Genomic DNA, 16509 nt, shown 5'->3' on the forward strand with positions numbered 1-16509 from the left:
ATTTCTTGAACTTCAGCCAGCCACGAGCATGTTATACAAAACACTGTGCATATGCGATTGTTAAATATCAGCTGCTAATTCTTATTATTGCTCCTAACCAAACACACTTTGTCTACCAACATAAGTCAGTGATCCTTTCCCTTTAAAAAACTTACATGAATCTCAAAAATGAGGGGTGTTCAAGATTCTGGAAGGTCATGCAGTCCGTCTCCTTCAGAAAATGAGAGCTCTCCCCAGGGCTCACAGCAGATGCTTCACCCGTACACTGGTTCAGCATGTGGGAGCCCTGGGTCACAGGAAGCATGGCCACTGAAGGCAAAGAAGAAGTAGAAGTCCTGGGGAGACCACCCAGGCTACATGTGCCAAAAATAGGGGTGGAAGAAGCAAAAGCAGGTAAACGAGTACTGAAGAGAGCTATGGACTAAGGGAGTTACGACGAGCTCTACAGTGAGGCCAAGTCTGCATATGTGAGGCTACCTCACTACTTTTACGGTATAAATCAGATAAACTGCTTCAGAAGATTTAATTCTATCTGTTACTTCCCCAAAAGAGGGTATCACATATAAAGGAATCATTGGGTCACATTATTCTTAATTAAAGGGTAAATATCAGGCATGTTTAAAAAACAATAAACTATATATATCCTTATGACTATACTACTGGAAATACGTATAATTTTCAGCCCCTGCTTCCTTTTCACTGAGTTATTATTAGCCATTCATCTGCAAAAGGGATCTTTTTCAGGCACAGGTCACACCAGCATTAATTATTAGTGGAAAACCCTACTTGGATCTGAAAAACCATGTATAAAACATTATTCAACGCATTGTACTATTATAACATTTAGAAGGAATTAAACATTCTTTATGTTTAATGGGCCTGAATAAGATATGTAAAGCATAGAAGACTTGAAAACGTATCCTCCGTTTTACAGAAGCCAAGAAATCAGGTGGTGCAGGGCAGTCAACTTGTAGAAACACATACAACCAACAAAGATTACAGCAGGTCATAACTTCCAAGTTTTTCACCCACTTCTTAGCAGAGAACATTTCTGACTGTGGCAAAGACTAGAATATGGAGGGAAAAAACACACTCATTCCAATCTCTCTCCACATTTCCAAATATCATACATCTTCTCCCTTTACTCACATAGTCTGAATCCAAAATATAATTTGTTTAGTAAAATGAAAGGCCAGATTTATTACTGGTTCTCTCTCACCAGTGAAAATCAGCTAAGCTCTTTCAAATAAAGTATGAAGAGGAAATAATAAAATGAAGGTGGTGTCAGTTCATCACTAAGTATTAAGCAAAAGTAATTGTGGTGTTTGCAATTATTTTTAACCCTTTATTTTTAACCCAATTATTTTTAACCCAATTTATTTTTAACCCTTTAAACCGCAATTACTTTTTTTTAAATATTTATATATTTATTTATTTTGCAATTACTTTTGCACCAACCTAACAGATAGTGCTGATTTCTTCTGGATACACTTACCAAACAATAAGCTAAGTTCAGTCTATTACCAAAATAATTTAAACCCCATGGTCAAATAGGAACATAAACTCTGTTAATTTGTGAGCCCAATATCTTCTGGGCTATGTCATCAGTTTATGTGCTGTATCCTGGTGTGTTCACACCTGGCGTTGGGTGAAAGATAATGGAAAAGGGCTTGTAAAGTCAACAGGTAGCTAGCTCCCTGTTGACTATTTGTCTCAGGAAGCTCTCAGTGTTAGCTGTATATTTCAGAAATTGTATGCAGAACATTGTGCTTGCACTGTGCTACAGGAAGTGTCAGCTCTGGAAAATTTTAGGCATGTGTGAAACGTACGTGATTATCAGACAGGGTCACAGTATCTCATTTTGAAATCAAAATGAAGTTAGAGCAAGGAAAGAATGAAAAGTTTGAAACTTTGCATCACAGGCAGCTAGTGTACCATTTTCATCTAAAGAGGAAGAGAAGGGTCAATAATGACCACTGACATTCTGATACCATGATGTGAAGCAACAGCGACATCTGGCCATGTCTCTATTTAAAAGAATAAGGAATTTTCATAACATTTGTATTTTCTATTAAATGGAAGTTTATTTAGCCTAGTCTGAGATTTAGAACTGATGTCACTAATATCCACAGTTCAGAGCTGAACATTCATGGAAAAGCCTAAGACAACTGGAGTCATTTCCCAGTAATCCTTCTCTTGGGCAGACACAGGTATCAACAGCTGCATTAAAACTATGGGTCATGGAGCCCTCTTTACAGAGATTTGTCATTCTCATGGCAGCGGGACAGACAGTACATAACAATTCATCTGCACCAATGGTTTCAAATATTTTCAGGTCCAGAGATCTTCTTCTTTAAAGAAATCTTATGTGGAAGCCAAACGCATTGAAGGCTTGTTGTAACATAGCCCTACTCTAGCAGCTAAATATTCTTTACCTGGAAAGGATATGAAACTTACAATATGAACTTGGACTCAAATTTAAAAACAATTCTTTACATCGATAATGAATTTTACATAACATACTAATTGTCTAAAATATAACTCAGAATAACAAATTTAATACTTAACTATGTGATGGCTGTTACTATTAATTTATTTAGTCTTTATTTAATTCAATAAGTATGTATCATGCACTTATTATAAACCAAGTCCTGTACTGGGAACTAGGTACATACTAGTAATTCAAACAGACGTGGTCCTAGTTTTCAAGCAGCTCAAAGCTAAGTGGATGTCACATATCAAACTGAGGTAAGTGCTATGACAGACAAGTTCAAGTTAAAATGGAAAATTTGGAGGTTAATTTCTTGTTTAAGTAAGCACTTGTTCGTTAATTTCCATTATATTCCTAACAAAAAATTTCTTTTCCTTTTATCCCCCTCCCTTCCTTCTTTCTTTCTTTGGAAAAACAAAACATATCCTGGTTTGAAATATGATCTTGGAAGCACTTTCTAAAATACATCTAAGTGTTTTTTTAGGTCTAAGCACATTTATCATATTTACAATCTCTTTGAGGAAGGAACCACTGTTTTATCTGGTATTTCATACTCTTTCTCTAAAGGTATAGAAATTATAATACTGAAATTAAATTTCTGGAGACATATAAAATACACATTTCCAAAATACTCCTAATATTAAGTAGATATGCAAATGAGATGTGCACACAGCTTTCTTGAAGTTCAGAATATTAAGAGAAACAACTGAAATGGATTTTTCCATTCTGTAGTGCAATTTTGAGAATGGTAAGCCAAGGAGCAGAAAGGAACCACATTTTCTGAGCGCCTACTATGTGTAAGGTGCTACACTATGATGGTTACAAATCTTCTCTCATTTAATCCTTATCACAGTTCATTAAATTAAGTTGTATGGTTTTCGTTTTTCAGAACTTAAGACTCAGACCTCACACTACACACAAAAATTAACTCGAATCATAATTCTAAATGTAAGACCTAACAGTATAAAGCTTCCAGAAAAGAACATTAGAGAAAAATCTCTGTGACCTTGAGTTAGGCAGCTTTCTTAAGATACGAACCATAAGCATGATCCATAGAGGGTCTACTGATAAACTGAGCTTTTCAACATTTAAAACTTTTCTTCTGCAGACACTATTAAGAAAGTGAAGACATGATAACAAACTAGGAGAAAATATTTATAAGTCATATATCTTATAAACAATTAATTTACAGAATATAAAAACTCGAGCAACTCAATTAAAAAATAAGTGAAATACGTGAATAGGCTTGTCAACAAGGATGATGTATAAATGGCTAAGAAGCACTCGAAAAGGTGCTCAAAATCTTTAGTCATCAGGGAAATAAAAATTAACATCACGCTGACGTACGACTTAGAACGACATAGCCACTAGAATGGTTATTATCCAAGACTGCATATCAGGTGTTGGTGAGGATGTGGAGAAACTAAAACCTCATACACTGCTGGTGGGGATGCAGAATGGTACAGCAACTTTTGAAAACAGTCTCGCACATTCTTATAAAGCTTAACATATGCTTAACATATAATGCAGGAATCTCACTCCTAGAGGTTTATCTCAGAGAAAAGAAAATACATATCCACCCAAAGGCTTGAAAGCAAATGTTCATAACAGCATTACAGCAATAGCCACATACTGGAAGTAATCCAATGTCCATCGACTGGTAAATGGATAAACAAAATGGTATATTCATACCATGAAAACTTATTCAGATGGGGAGAAAAAATGCAGAACATCCGACAAAGAACTGGCATCTAGAATACACAGAGAATTCTTCCAGGTCAGTAATCCAACTCATTTCCCTCCTCCCCAGTGTAATGTCCTTCAACATCTGGCCCATCGTGATGACGTCCACCTCTGAAATTATTTTCAATAAACTTTACTGAGTATTTTTCTTGTAAAATCTTTCAAATCAGCTTCTGGTTGGGGCTGAGGTAAGGGGCATCCGTGATGAACAAAATAACACAGATGGGCTGGGATGGGGCACGATATCTCATAGCCAAGGTGGGCTCACTGACAACAGGTGTCTCTTCATCAGCCTGGTCTCTGCCACTATAACATAATGTCCACATGGGTACCCGACATAAAAATCCAGGAGTTCCCCAGGATTCCATGGCACAGAATGTTTCTGGGAACTTTTTTGTTAAGTCTTTCAAACCCATCCGGGTACTTTAATTTTGCCTCCAGAACACCCAGGATCACTCCGACACCTACGTTTATAACACCTTTGACTCCCCCAAGGTACCTAGCACAGTGGTGAACACGTAGATCAAAAAGAATGAGATCATTGGATATTTCCAAATACAGATTTGGTTCCCAGTGGCTATCACTTTTAGGTTTAAGCTCTGAACTGAAAAGAGATGATGAAGTCCTGGAAATTAATAACATTGCCCTCAAGTTCAAGGTAGACTAAAGATGAGATGCTATACTTGCTTCCTCTTAAAAAGAAAAGGATGGGAAAGAAACACCAGGAGCCTGTCTCCTGGGAATAAGTCCCCCAAACCAATCACCTTGAGATAATTACCAAAAGAGAAATAAGAGAAATACTGTCAAGTGAGGAAGGTATATGTTTGAAGAAAAACATAACTGACAACACGTCTTCAAGGCAACTGGTTAATCTCCTGCATAGGACATAAGGGCAAAAAAGATATACTTTTCTTCAGAGGGTCACCAGTACTTAACTGAAATTGTCAATATGATGGCTACGGAATCATGGTCCGTGAGATCATAAATTTATAAAGAAGAAAGGGAGTGCAACTCAAATAAGGGCTTCAACATTCCATTAGTACGCCCCAGGCTTTAAGGCAAAAAGCCACCGAAAAGTTACACAAAAGAGAGTAAAATCCCAGGACCTGGTAAGTACCCAACCCACTAACTTGAGATAGTTCATGAAATGTATGAGACTAGTTAGGATTTCAGTGAAAGGCACATGGTTTAGAGAACTGATGAATCAGGTAAGAGCCCCTGCCCAGCAACTGTGGTTTTAGTCTTCAAAGGTACAACCAGACTCTGTGCCTATAAATAGCCTTGAGGTTCTTTTGATTATTTTTTCTTACTAAACTAGTCAAGATACTTAACACTATTCCCCTTTAGTAGGTAATTCTATTTACTTATCTATCAATTAAATTGTGTTTAAGTACAATCTGTCCATTGTAAGTTGTGTTTATAAAAGTACAGTAATGCGTTTTATAAATATTGTACTGCTCTATGTGTTATTTGTTTATTGAAGACGTTTGAAATACTTAGGAGAATTTGAACAACTAAACTAATGTGAGTTACAGGTATTAAGTGCTTAGAAAAATTGTGACATATGAGTATATATTAAATCTACAATCACAGTTAAAATATCCAAGAAAATTTGATTACTTAAATGTAAAATGGTATATGGTAAAATGTAAAATAGGACTTGATCTGTCAAATTTATACATTTTATAAATCAAGGAACGAATGAGTTTATTTTTATGCAAAAATCATTAGATATATTAATAAAATTTGTCAGCTGAAGTTAAAGGCTTAGACAATTTTAATTTGAATGTTCATTAAAATCTAACTAATAACAGATACACTTTTACATGTATAAAAGGCTTCCCAAGGAAGTAAAAATCAATGGAAATTTGGTAAAGCTTTCACTTCACAGGCTCTCAGCTCCTCAGTCAAGAAAGAGGGGTTAGGGCACCAATCCTGCCATGTGGGGCATACCTGAAGAATCCTCAACCATCAAAAAGTTTCTAGAGCCTTCTCTGGCCAATTTCCATTGATTCTAGAAGAACCATGCCGGTGTTGGGATGGCGTGGGTGGGGGGCAGGGGTGATAAGGGGCATTAGCCTGGAGCAAACCCAACACAGATGGTCTGGGATGAGGCGTGACTTCCACCTGGCTTGAAAATCCAGAGTACCTCAAAATACAGGAGCCCATAGGAATCCAAAAATGCTTCCCAGGATCCCATAGCATAGACTATTACTGGGAACGATCTTTTTCTTAGTTTTTCCAACACCACTCCCCAGATATTTTCTTTGAACATTTTCAAGAACATCCAGAGGCACCCTATACCTACACTTGCCAAAGGGAAACAATAAGCTGACAGTAGTGAAATCTCACACATACAGGCACATGTTTAACCTAACAAATAGAAACAAAGTTGTGAGGATATGTCTTCTAAACAAATTGCATCAAGACCAGAAAAGGTAGCATAAACTAGATGGGGAGAAAAATGGGAAAATAAGAATTCTACAGACTGAAGTCAATATCCTAAAAAAACGTGGTTTTGTGCCTACTACAGATCAATTAGCTCACTTAGTCTTCTCTATAATCCTAGAAGGTGGAAATTATTATTCCTTTTTTAATGGTGGGAAAAAAACTGAGGCTCCAAAGTTTAAGCAATTTGCCTATAACTTCAGGCAATAATTACCTCTAAGAACTTCAATTTGCATCACAGAGTCCAGAAAAACTAAAGGCCAAGGCAATCCACACCTAAAATCATGAAGAGTTCTCCTACTTCACATTTCAACAGAGGCTGAAAAATGTAGCAAGTCCTCATGGAATTTTCAGTGACAGACTCTTGCTGTCGAATTTCTAAATGGTCCTGTTTCTCTTCTCACGGCCAGTGGTGAATGCTAAGTTCATCCTGGAACTACCCAGAGCAAGCTGCACCAATCTCCTCCCTCAAAATGAGGTCTAAGTTCAGAAGAAAGGAAGCAGTCATCACTCTAGTTGTCAACATGGGCACGCCAGAGGATGCCAGGTTTTAGCAGAGGTTAAAAGGGGGCCCTGGAATCTCTGTGCTCATTGAGTTCTCTCGGGTGGGCACCTTTCATTCCCATCAAAATAGAAGGAGACAAAAAAATTCATCAGGAAGTGTGTCGCAATTTCATAGACTGACAGATGGAGGCGTGTTGCAATACATCTTTTATTACTGCCCTTGACAGCTACAGATTGCATGCTGAGTTTAACTGGGTTGATACACACATTCTGCAGGTGTATTGTTGAGAAAAATTTTGGGACATTTTTATGGCTATCACAGACATAAAATACCTAGGTATGGAAATAAATTTCCTGGTAGTACAAAGGATGTTTCTCTACACTGCTTCAAATACTCTCTTGTCACATAATCCTAATATAGGTATTTTAATGCCTGGCACATTTAGTTTCAAACATGGATCGGTCAGCCTGCATTAAATGTTTCTCTTCTACGGGTTTATAAAATGATTTGTAATCAGTGACTCTATAAATACAGGAATGGAACTTTCTTTGCTAACGCGTCAGGCTTCATAAGGGAAGATATTTATATCACACATAAATAGTTTGGGATGATTAAACTTGATATTCTAAATTTGATTTTCATAGTTAAAAAACTGAAATTGTGCTGTTCCCTTATAGCAGCTCTGCTTAGCAAGTACCGCAGCTCAGAGAAGCTAGTTCTTCAGTAGCCAGTAACTGACGTCACACGACTTTTGAGATGAGCCTTCCCTGTGGCACTCACACCTGATAAGCACATTGTGTGGATTAGAGAGTTTTCAGACAAAGAGAAGGAAAAATCATTTTCGACCACCAGTTTCAGATGCCACAGGTATGTCATCTAGGGAAAACAAGATTTCTCTGAGGAATGTGAAACGCATTTAGTGTTTCTACCAAATAATTATTCTGTCACCATCTGCAAGAGACTGAGACAGAAACAGACCTGACTATATTTTTCTTATCGCTTCATGAAACTCCACATTAGGGCACCAAGCAGTCTCATCTTCCAGAAGACAGTTCTGTTGGTACATGAATATCAAAAGTGAAAGTGGGATGATTATAGCAATTAAGCCACGTGGCCTAAAAAATGGTGCTGTAAACATATTTACATTATATCATATAGGGGAATCAACATAATTTACATGTAAATATATTTATAATAGACTTAATTATATATACATCATCTTAACATATAACATCGAACTCCCCTATCTCAAACTGAAGTCTAGGTGACATACTCCAAAGGCATTTAATCAAGCAGCTTTCATTAATTTCGGTGAACAATACAGACCCCAAGCAAACCTCGATAATCCATTAAATTTTAAAAGCTTACCTTAAAATACTATGATTTCGCCTGCGGGACCAATGTGAAGTACCTGGTAAAGGAGCGGACCTACATACGGAGTGCTACAAACTGACCGAGACGACATGCTCATGGTTTATAGAGAAGGAAACTATGCTCTGCTATACAGTCAGAGCTCCTGGCACCACAAGCTAAAAGAGTCTTCTAAAATGCCTCAGGATAATGTATTTGTCATGGTTAATTTTACATGTCACCCTGATTGGGCCACAGAGTAACCAGATATTTGGTCAAATGTTACTCCGGGTGTGTCTGTGAGGGTGTTTTTGGATGAGTTTAATATTTGAATTGATAAACTGAGTAAAGCAGATTACCCTCCACATTGGGCCTTATCCAATGAATTGAAAACGTGAATAGAACAAAAACGTGTGACTACCCTCCTACACACACACACACACACACACACACACACACACACACACACGAGGAAATTCCTCCTGCCTGACTCTCTTTGAACTGGGGCTCAGCTGTTTTCTGCCTTTAGACTCAAAATGAAACATTGGCTCTTCCTGGGTCTCAGACGTGGACTAAAACACCACTGGCCCTCCTGGGTCTCCAGCTTGCCGACTACAAATCTTGGGACTTCTTAGACTCCATAACCGCGAACCGATTCCTTACAATAAATCACACACACACACACACACACACACACAGAATACATATTTATTATATTAAATACATACACACACACCCTACTGGTCTGTTTCTCTGGAGAACTCTGAGTCATACAATATTATAAGAAAAAAAAAAAAAAACACTGTCCTATACAGTCTCCAAAGAAGTAAAGCAAGGGATGTCTCTTTCAGCACCAAGATAACAAAAGGAAGAGGCCACAGAAGCCAAGGAATCGTGATACTATCAGAAAGTATGTGAAATTTGAAAATGCAACATAATTGAAACATTCCTATCTGATGTAAGAGGCCTGAAAAAAGTAACCAAAAATGTAAGAGATGGGATAGGGTGGAGGGAATATCGAGGGAGTAAGATTGGATGAAGGAGAGAAGACCTGCTCGCAGATGACTGTAATTTTTTTCGCTTAAAAAATTCTCATTCTCACAAATTCAGGGCGAATCCCCCTCTCCGATATTTGCCACTCATGCCACTGCACGTGCTGGCCCTCCCTCCAAGGCTAGGACTATGACCACACACACACACACACACACACACACACACACACACACACACTCTCAAGCCTTGACCAAATATACTGAGCAATGCTAATCAGGCTGTAAAGAATTTTGTTTTTTCATTCTTGTTGATTTTAATGCCATAGGGCTTCCAAACAATCTTATAAATTTCAGAGCCCATGTTTTTCTCATACCCATACATATTTAAGACCAAACCTGTTTGGGTTCAGAGGATGGCAACAGAAGGTGTCAAAGAAAAGACTTGTGTAATTTCAAACAACTTCAAGGACCACAGACACTCTTTTCCAATGTACAAGTTAAAGACATTCCAGGAAAGCTTAAAAAGGCTGGGTGTTTGGAGACTTGTGAAGTGAAAGGAAATTTCGGATTCATTAAATACTAGCATGGACAAAAACCTACCTATTTGCTGAGGTCTGGGGATTAGTGCTCACGAGTCTTTTATCGCACCCACACCACGCTCCCACCCAAGTCTGCTCTCTTTTGCAGGTTCAGCATTGAGTTTGCACAAAAGGAGGCTGATTCTGAAATAAGTATTTACCCTGGGACGGGCTGGCAAAAGCCAAGGCCTCAGTCTCCTGAATATTTTCAGGCCTTTTGTGCCCTTGTAAATCCCTTCCCCTCCTGCTTTAAAGGTCCTTTCTTCCCCAGGGTTCAGGACAGGCACTCTAAAGTTAGACTCTGACATCGAATACTCTTTCTGACACTTGTTATTAATAGATATGTGTGATCTTGGGACAGTTATTACCTCTTTTTGCCTCCGTTTCCTTAGAAGCAAAATGGGAAGAACAGCAATGCCTAGCACGTCAGGATGTGAGGAGGAAATGCGCTCATGCACATCAGGAACTGTCAGCCCTACTAACCCTGGGGAGTCTCTTACTCATTCTTCTGGACCACACAGGTGGTAAGTTGCATCTGGTTCATTTATAGGAAGTATTGCACTTACAGAAAACACCCATTTGCCATCCTGCCTGCTCCCTAGACTGAACAGGCATCGCACCTTCTTTCTCATCATCTTCGCCAGCAGTGTGATGCTTGGCACACAGGTCCTCAGTGACTGTGGGCTGAGTGCTTAAAAGGACGATGTGTTCTAATGAGGACAGCTTATTATCTAAGGCTTGCTGGTTATGAATGGCAGTGGCAGTGGCAGTGGCCATGCAGCAAAGCGTGGCTCCAGCTACAAATCCGCAAAGAAGCGTGATTCACAGTCTAGGTGCACGACTGAATCGTGCATTGTTAATTTGTCTAAATTCATTTGCTTTAAAATCTTCCTAATAAGGTCACTTTTGTTTACAAACTTGTCCCTCTTAACAGCACAGACAAGTTAGCTGAATGAAGCTGACTAAATCAATGTGTCTTTGGCCACAGGAGACCGAAGTTCTAGAAATATCTATAAGCAATCGCATATGGTTACATTTAATTATCAATTGCACGTGATGCATAATCATCACTATTAAAGAGTCATTAAGAAACGTCTCTCCAAGCACAAAGAACAAAGCATCAACAGGCCTAGAATAAGGCAGAAGTTATAACTACATTACTGAGGCGTGCCTCCCAAAATGATACTTTTCTTAAATATAGAAGGGATAACAAGATGACCATTACACTAACTCTGATCCCAGTTATGTGCTTGATCTCAATTTCAAAAAACCATCTGTGGAAAGTGCTCTTCTTGTGAAATATCCTGCTAAAAACAAGCTCCCAAGGTACATTCACTCGTTCCTTTGAATAAGCCCCGATGTATTCACTGAGGGGACAAAGGATGGTGGAGACAGACAGACGGACACACACACACGTTCCATTCCAGATCACAGTGAAGAAACTCAGTGAAGTCACAGCCTTTTTCTGTGTGATTTTTGTTATTCTCGTATGAAACACCTACAGATGTTTCCGTCAGATCACAGATGTCACTGTCAGGTCAGATTAATAAAAGCAATGTTCTCCAGTTAAGCACACAGAAAAAGTAGTAATAAAGGCTTCAAATATGCTAACACTTTGTAACAGAAAAGAAGAAGTGAATTCGTATTTTATTTCCTGGCCACATATGTTTCTCATTTAATTAAAAAAAAATCTGGGAAGATGAGTCTAAATTCACCTGGCTACTAACTATTTAGAATGATGGAGATTAAGCAACCTCTTAGAAAACAGTATTTCTTTGCAGAAAACAGCATGCCTGAATCAAGTAGTAAGTGAAATGAGTTACTCCCGAAGCCAAAAGAAAGATTCCTAAAAGGTTCAGCTGGTTTAGTTACATAAAAAGTAAACTGGGGAGCAGGCACCCCAGGAGCTTACTCACCACGATATCCTCAGGAAATGTGTCTCTGCTGAAGGAGCCGTCGTCAAACATGACCTCATAGAAGGTCTGTGACGTCACGGCAATCACTCTGCAACTGTAATACCGGGTGTTCCGATGCTTTGTGATGACAGTCTGTCCCACGGAGATGCCCCTCTCACCAGCCTTGGACTTCTAAAGAGGGGCAGAGAAAGAGGAGATAGAGAAGAAGAAAGGATGGAAAATAAAAAACATTTATTTAGAAAAGAATCATTAACTTGGTAATGATATAGCTTTTTAAATTTTTTTCACTTTTTATTGGGGAATACTTTCAAACCTGATAATTTGCAAGAATTACAAGTGGTACTAAAACACCCATATACTCTTTGACCCTTAACCCAGATTTATCTATTGTTATCTACTGCTATTAACATTTTATCATCTCCTTTTCTGCATATTATTTGTCTCTCTATATATATAAACAGACCCCCACCACCAACCATTTGACCTTTTATGGGCCTTTCCTCCTAAATATGTCAGTGGATGTTTTCTAAGAATAGGGATTTATTTCCCTTTATAAAGCCATAGTTATGTAACAGTTATAGTTACTACCTGTAGTAAATTTAACATCGATACAATAATCTACAATGCTTATTTCAATTTTGACAGTTGAGCCAATAATGACCTTGATGGCACCCCTGCACCTCGACCCCCAGCTCTCAAGTACAGGACCCAGTCTAGGATCACGTACTGCATTTAGCTGCCACATCTCTTTAGCCTCCTTTCATCTTGAAATTTCCAGTCTTTCTTTGTCTTTTATGATCGTGATACTTGGGAAGGATACAGTTGTCCTTCCTCCTATATCCTCCCCCTGCTTTTTCAATAGAGCATTGTCTGATGTTTCCTCATGCTCCAGGTTGTAATTCCTGGCCAGAACACTACAAGGTGTTCTGAGCACCACTACAAAGGTGGTGCTGAGTTCTCAGGATATCACACCTGGAGGCCCGTGATATTTGTCTGCCTCTCAGGCGGGCTGTGCATTTTTATCCTGGTCAAAGTACGTTCCAATCTCCACTTTGTAATTATTCTTTTTCCCTTACAACTAATAAGCAATCTGTGGGAGAATCTGTACCACAATGTGAATATCCTGTTCCCATACACTTCTGCTTAGATTTAGCACCCACTGAGGAGTCTCGCCTGGCCCAGTCTTTATTGCAGTGCCACTGACGCGCTGAGTTTTCCTGCCCCAGCGCGCCCTCTGCATTTACTAGTTGGCACCTGGCGTTTGTTAAGCAGGAGGTTCCTCCTCTCCCCACATCCTTCCATCCTTCCATCCATTATCAGTATTGACTTAATAATTCCTCCTCCCCAGTTGTTTATAATTAATACTATACTTAACTATTTTGGTGCTCAGATTATCCCAGATTTGGCCAACAGAGGCCTATTCAAGCTGTGTCCTCTGTCCTTCAGACATCTCTTTTTTATTTTTTTAAAGCAGTTCCTTACTTTCTGGCCTAACAGGATGTCCCAGAAGCAAATTGCCCCACCCCTGGAATTAGCATTCCCTGAGGAATATGGTTTGTTTTAGAGGGCTGTGATGGTAGAGATGCAGATGTAGGTACTTAGGTGTGTTTATTACTAATTACTACAGAGCCATCTTTGCTTCCTGACCCTTTCCGAAGACCAAGCAAGAAGATATATGCACATGTACATACATACACATACATGCAGAGACACATGTGTACATGGTAGGGATCTGGAGCTCACGGTGAAAGCTCTCCTCATGCCCAGGGGCTCCTCCTCACCTCCCCACCTGTATTTACATGGCCCTTGCTTCTCAGCGAGAACCTTGGCGTCAAGAACATGAACCCATTGACTCATTTGCTCAATCCCACAACACACCCAGCTGCTCTGTGAGGACCTGTAGAGGAGCGGAAGGAACAGCTTTAGACTAGAAAAAGTAAAAGTAACCCACAAGACAGGTCATTTCATTTTAAAATTATGCATTAAGGATCAAGTTCCGTTATCAACTCATGGTAATAACAGCTGCGTAGTCATGAAGGGCCACATGCATGAGCTGCAGGTGCCACTCTCCTTTTTTCTACGCTTCTCCTTCCACACACGTTCATAGCCCCACAGGAACACCGAGGCTAGCTCTCCACACCATGCTAGGGAAGCAGAAGGCTTCAGGATAAAGGCTTTCCTGAAAACGCTTGGCGGAGTGCTTGGTTTATAGGACGGTAAGTACTCCAGAAATGGTAGTTTATTGTACTGTCCTTTGAGATGTTTGTCTGTTTCGTTTTTCACAATAAGGCTGTTACTCCCCTTTCAGGAACTCCTACAAACCCCATTCCTGGCAGGCAGAGACGATAGTCCCCATCTTATGCAGAAGCCTGCTCTCAAGCACCGAACCCCCTTTCTCCCCGACTCCAGGTCTCATTCATTCATGGACCTTATTCATTTGATACCTGAAGCTCTGACCACTAGAAGGCCCTAAATCAAGCACTTGGGTAGGTCCGGGCCCTTTGATAAATGGGTCCTGGCAGGCACAGCTCACAGTCCCCAAGACAAGAACATTAGTCGGACATGTCACCTTAACCTACAGAAAGCCAGGATTCATTAAAACCCAGGATTTTTCAGCAGGGGTACTTAGAACATCATTGGGTAACAGTGTCGTTCAGAATCTTAGTTCTATTGGATGCTTTATCTTTTTTCCCCGCTGAATTTCAAAAAAGGGCTAAAGTACCTTGTAGAGGACAAATAAAGTGCTGTTCAATGAAAAACTCAGAAGGAAAAATCCTTCTAGACACCGAAGATAGGCCCAGGGAGTCATTAATTCACTAATTCCTTCAACAGTCATTTGTCACTAGCCTTTGAGCACTAAGCATTTCCCCTGGTGCTGGGGACTCAAATATACAAAAACCATTAAAACTTGATTCCTATTCCTTAGAACACGCTCACACAGGTATGTGCCACGATGGCATGCTAGAAGGCTGATGGGACATATTCTAGCATGCCATCTGTAGCATGACTTCATATTCATGGGCAGAATTAGGGAAGGAGGGCACTGAAACACAGAGTGATGGACATCAGCAAAGGCCCAGAGGCAGGAAACAGCTGTTCTGGGAACTGCAAGAGGTCCTGCTGTTGTGTGTGTGGCGGGGGGGGGGGGGGGGGGGGAAGTAGGGAGGGGCCAGCTCTTATGTCATCCTAAAGAGTCTGGACTTGAACCTGTGACCCGAAGGAAGCCACTGAGGGGTTTGGGTACCAAATGAAAAATGATCTACGTCTGTATGACTGTAGGTGGAGAAGGGGCTGGTGGAGCTCACTGCAGTGGTCAAGGTGGCAGATGATGGCCTGGAGTAAGGAACGAAGGACAAAGATGCTCATGGTTTGGACGAGGGGCAACTCCCGACAAACATGTTCCTAAGGGTCGGCTACTTGTAGCGTGAGCTCAGCCAGCTCGTTTCTCAAATGCCTAACAAAACAAGAGGATATTTTCCTCCTTGAAATCATTCCCCAGCAATTGCTGGGTTGGTTGGGAAAATTTTCTGTGCCTTTCGGTGTAGTTAGGTGTGCAAACATTTTAGCAAAGGACAACAACACTAAGAGGCCTGTAGTGATCTGAATCTACACTACTGCTTGAAGTAAAAACCTTCGCTTTAACATCTAGGCCAGAGTATGTTACACATGCCGAAATAATTACCTAGTTCCCTACTTTATTTCTCTACCCAGCCTCTTTAACTATGTCTAACCTTTCAAAGTAAGAGAACGATATAGATGTAATAATATATACGAGTGAAAACACCGTCTGAAGTTTTGTAACTCAAAAATTGGGCCTACGACTGCTATTTAAGATTGTATAGGTTAAAAACAAAGATTGTATACATTACACTTAACTCTAGGAGACAAAATTCACAAGCTGTGTAGACACATTCGGTGGCCCTGAGTGACCTGGATTCGGGACAAACAGAGCTTCATCCTGGCTACACTTTTCTGCAAATGTCCCTCTCTGTTAAACTCATTTAAAAACACTCATGGTCAGAATTGCAAGTACTGCATTTTACTGTGATTTTAGTTCCTTTGTGTCTATGTTATTAAAATTGGATTTACCCTTTAAGGAGACAGTACAGTTTGGATTTGAATTCTGAGCTCTGCCTCTTACAAAGCTGTGTGATCTGGGGACGTTACTTAACATTTATCAGCCTCAGTTTGCACATCTGCAGAGGGATAATATTTACATGAAAGGTTTGCTGTAAAATAGGATGGAGTACATGAAATACCTAGACTCTGGGCAGTTTGTTCACAGCAAAAGGCAACTGGCTTCATTTTAGGAAATGAACAGCATACTGGAGACCTGGGTGAACACAGCACTCTTCCCTCCTGTGCTCAGTAATTGGCGCACATGGCTATGCGGTTCCCTAATTTCACATGACAAGGCTCAATCCAGCCCCAAGTCACCACTGTCCTGCTCTTGATCTCATCCACTCCTGACTAACTCTCGTCAGAG

At 39.8% G+C, this 16509-nt stretch overlaps 1 protein-coding gene across 2 annotated transcripts in view; it reads right to left on the reverse strand.

The window, feature by feature from the left end:
* Nucleotides 1-16509, reverse strand: part of KDM4C (lysine demethylase 4C) — a 350804-nt gene that overhangs the window by 24712 nt on the left and 309583 nt on the right. For both annotated transcript variants that reach the window (XM_081066750.1, XM_081066751.1), the window contains one exon: nucleotides 12024-12194. In XM_081066750.1, the coding sequence (XP_080922876.1) occupies nucleotides 12024-12194 (171 nt within the window). The remainder of the gene's footprint in view (nucleotides 1-12023; nucleotides 12195-16509) is intronic.

The sequence above is a fragment of the Rhinolophus hipposideros genome (assembly GCF_964194185.1).
Source record: "Rhinolophus hipposideros genome assembly, chromosome: 11".
In the NCBI taxonomy this organism is placed as follows: Eukaryota; Metazoa; Chordata; class Mammalia; order Chiroptera; family Rhinolophidae; genus Rhinolophus; species Rhinolophus hipposideros.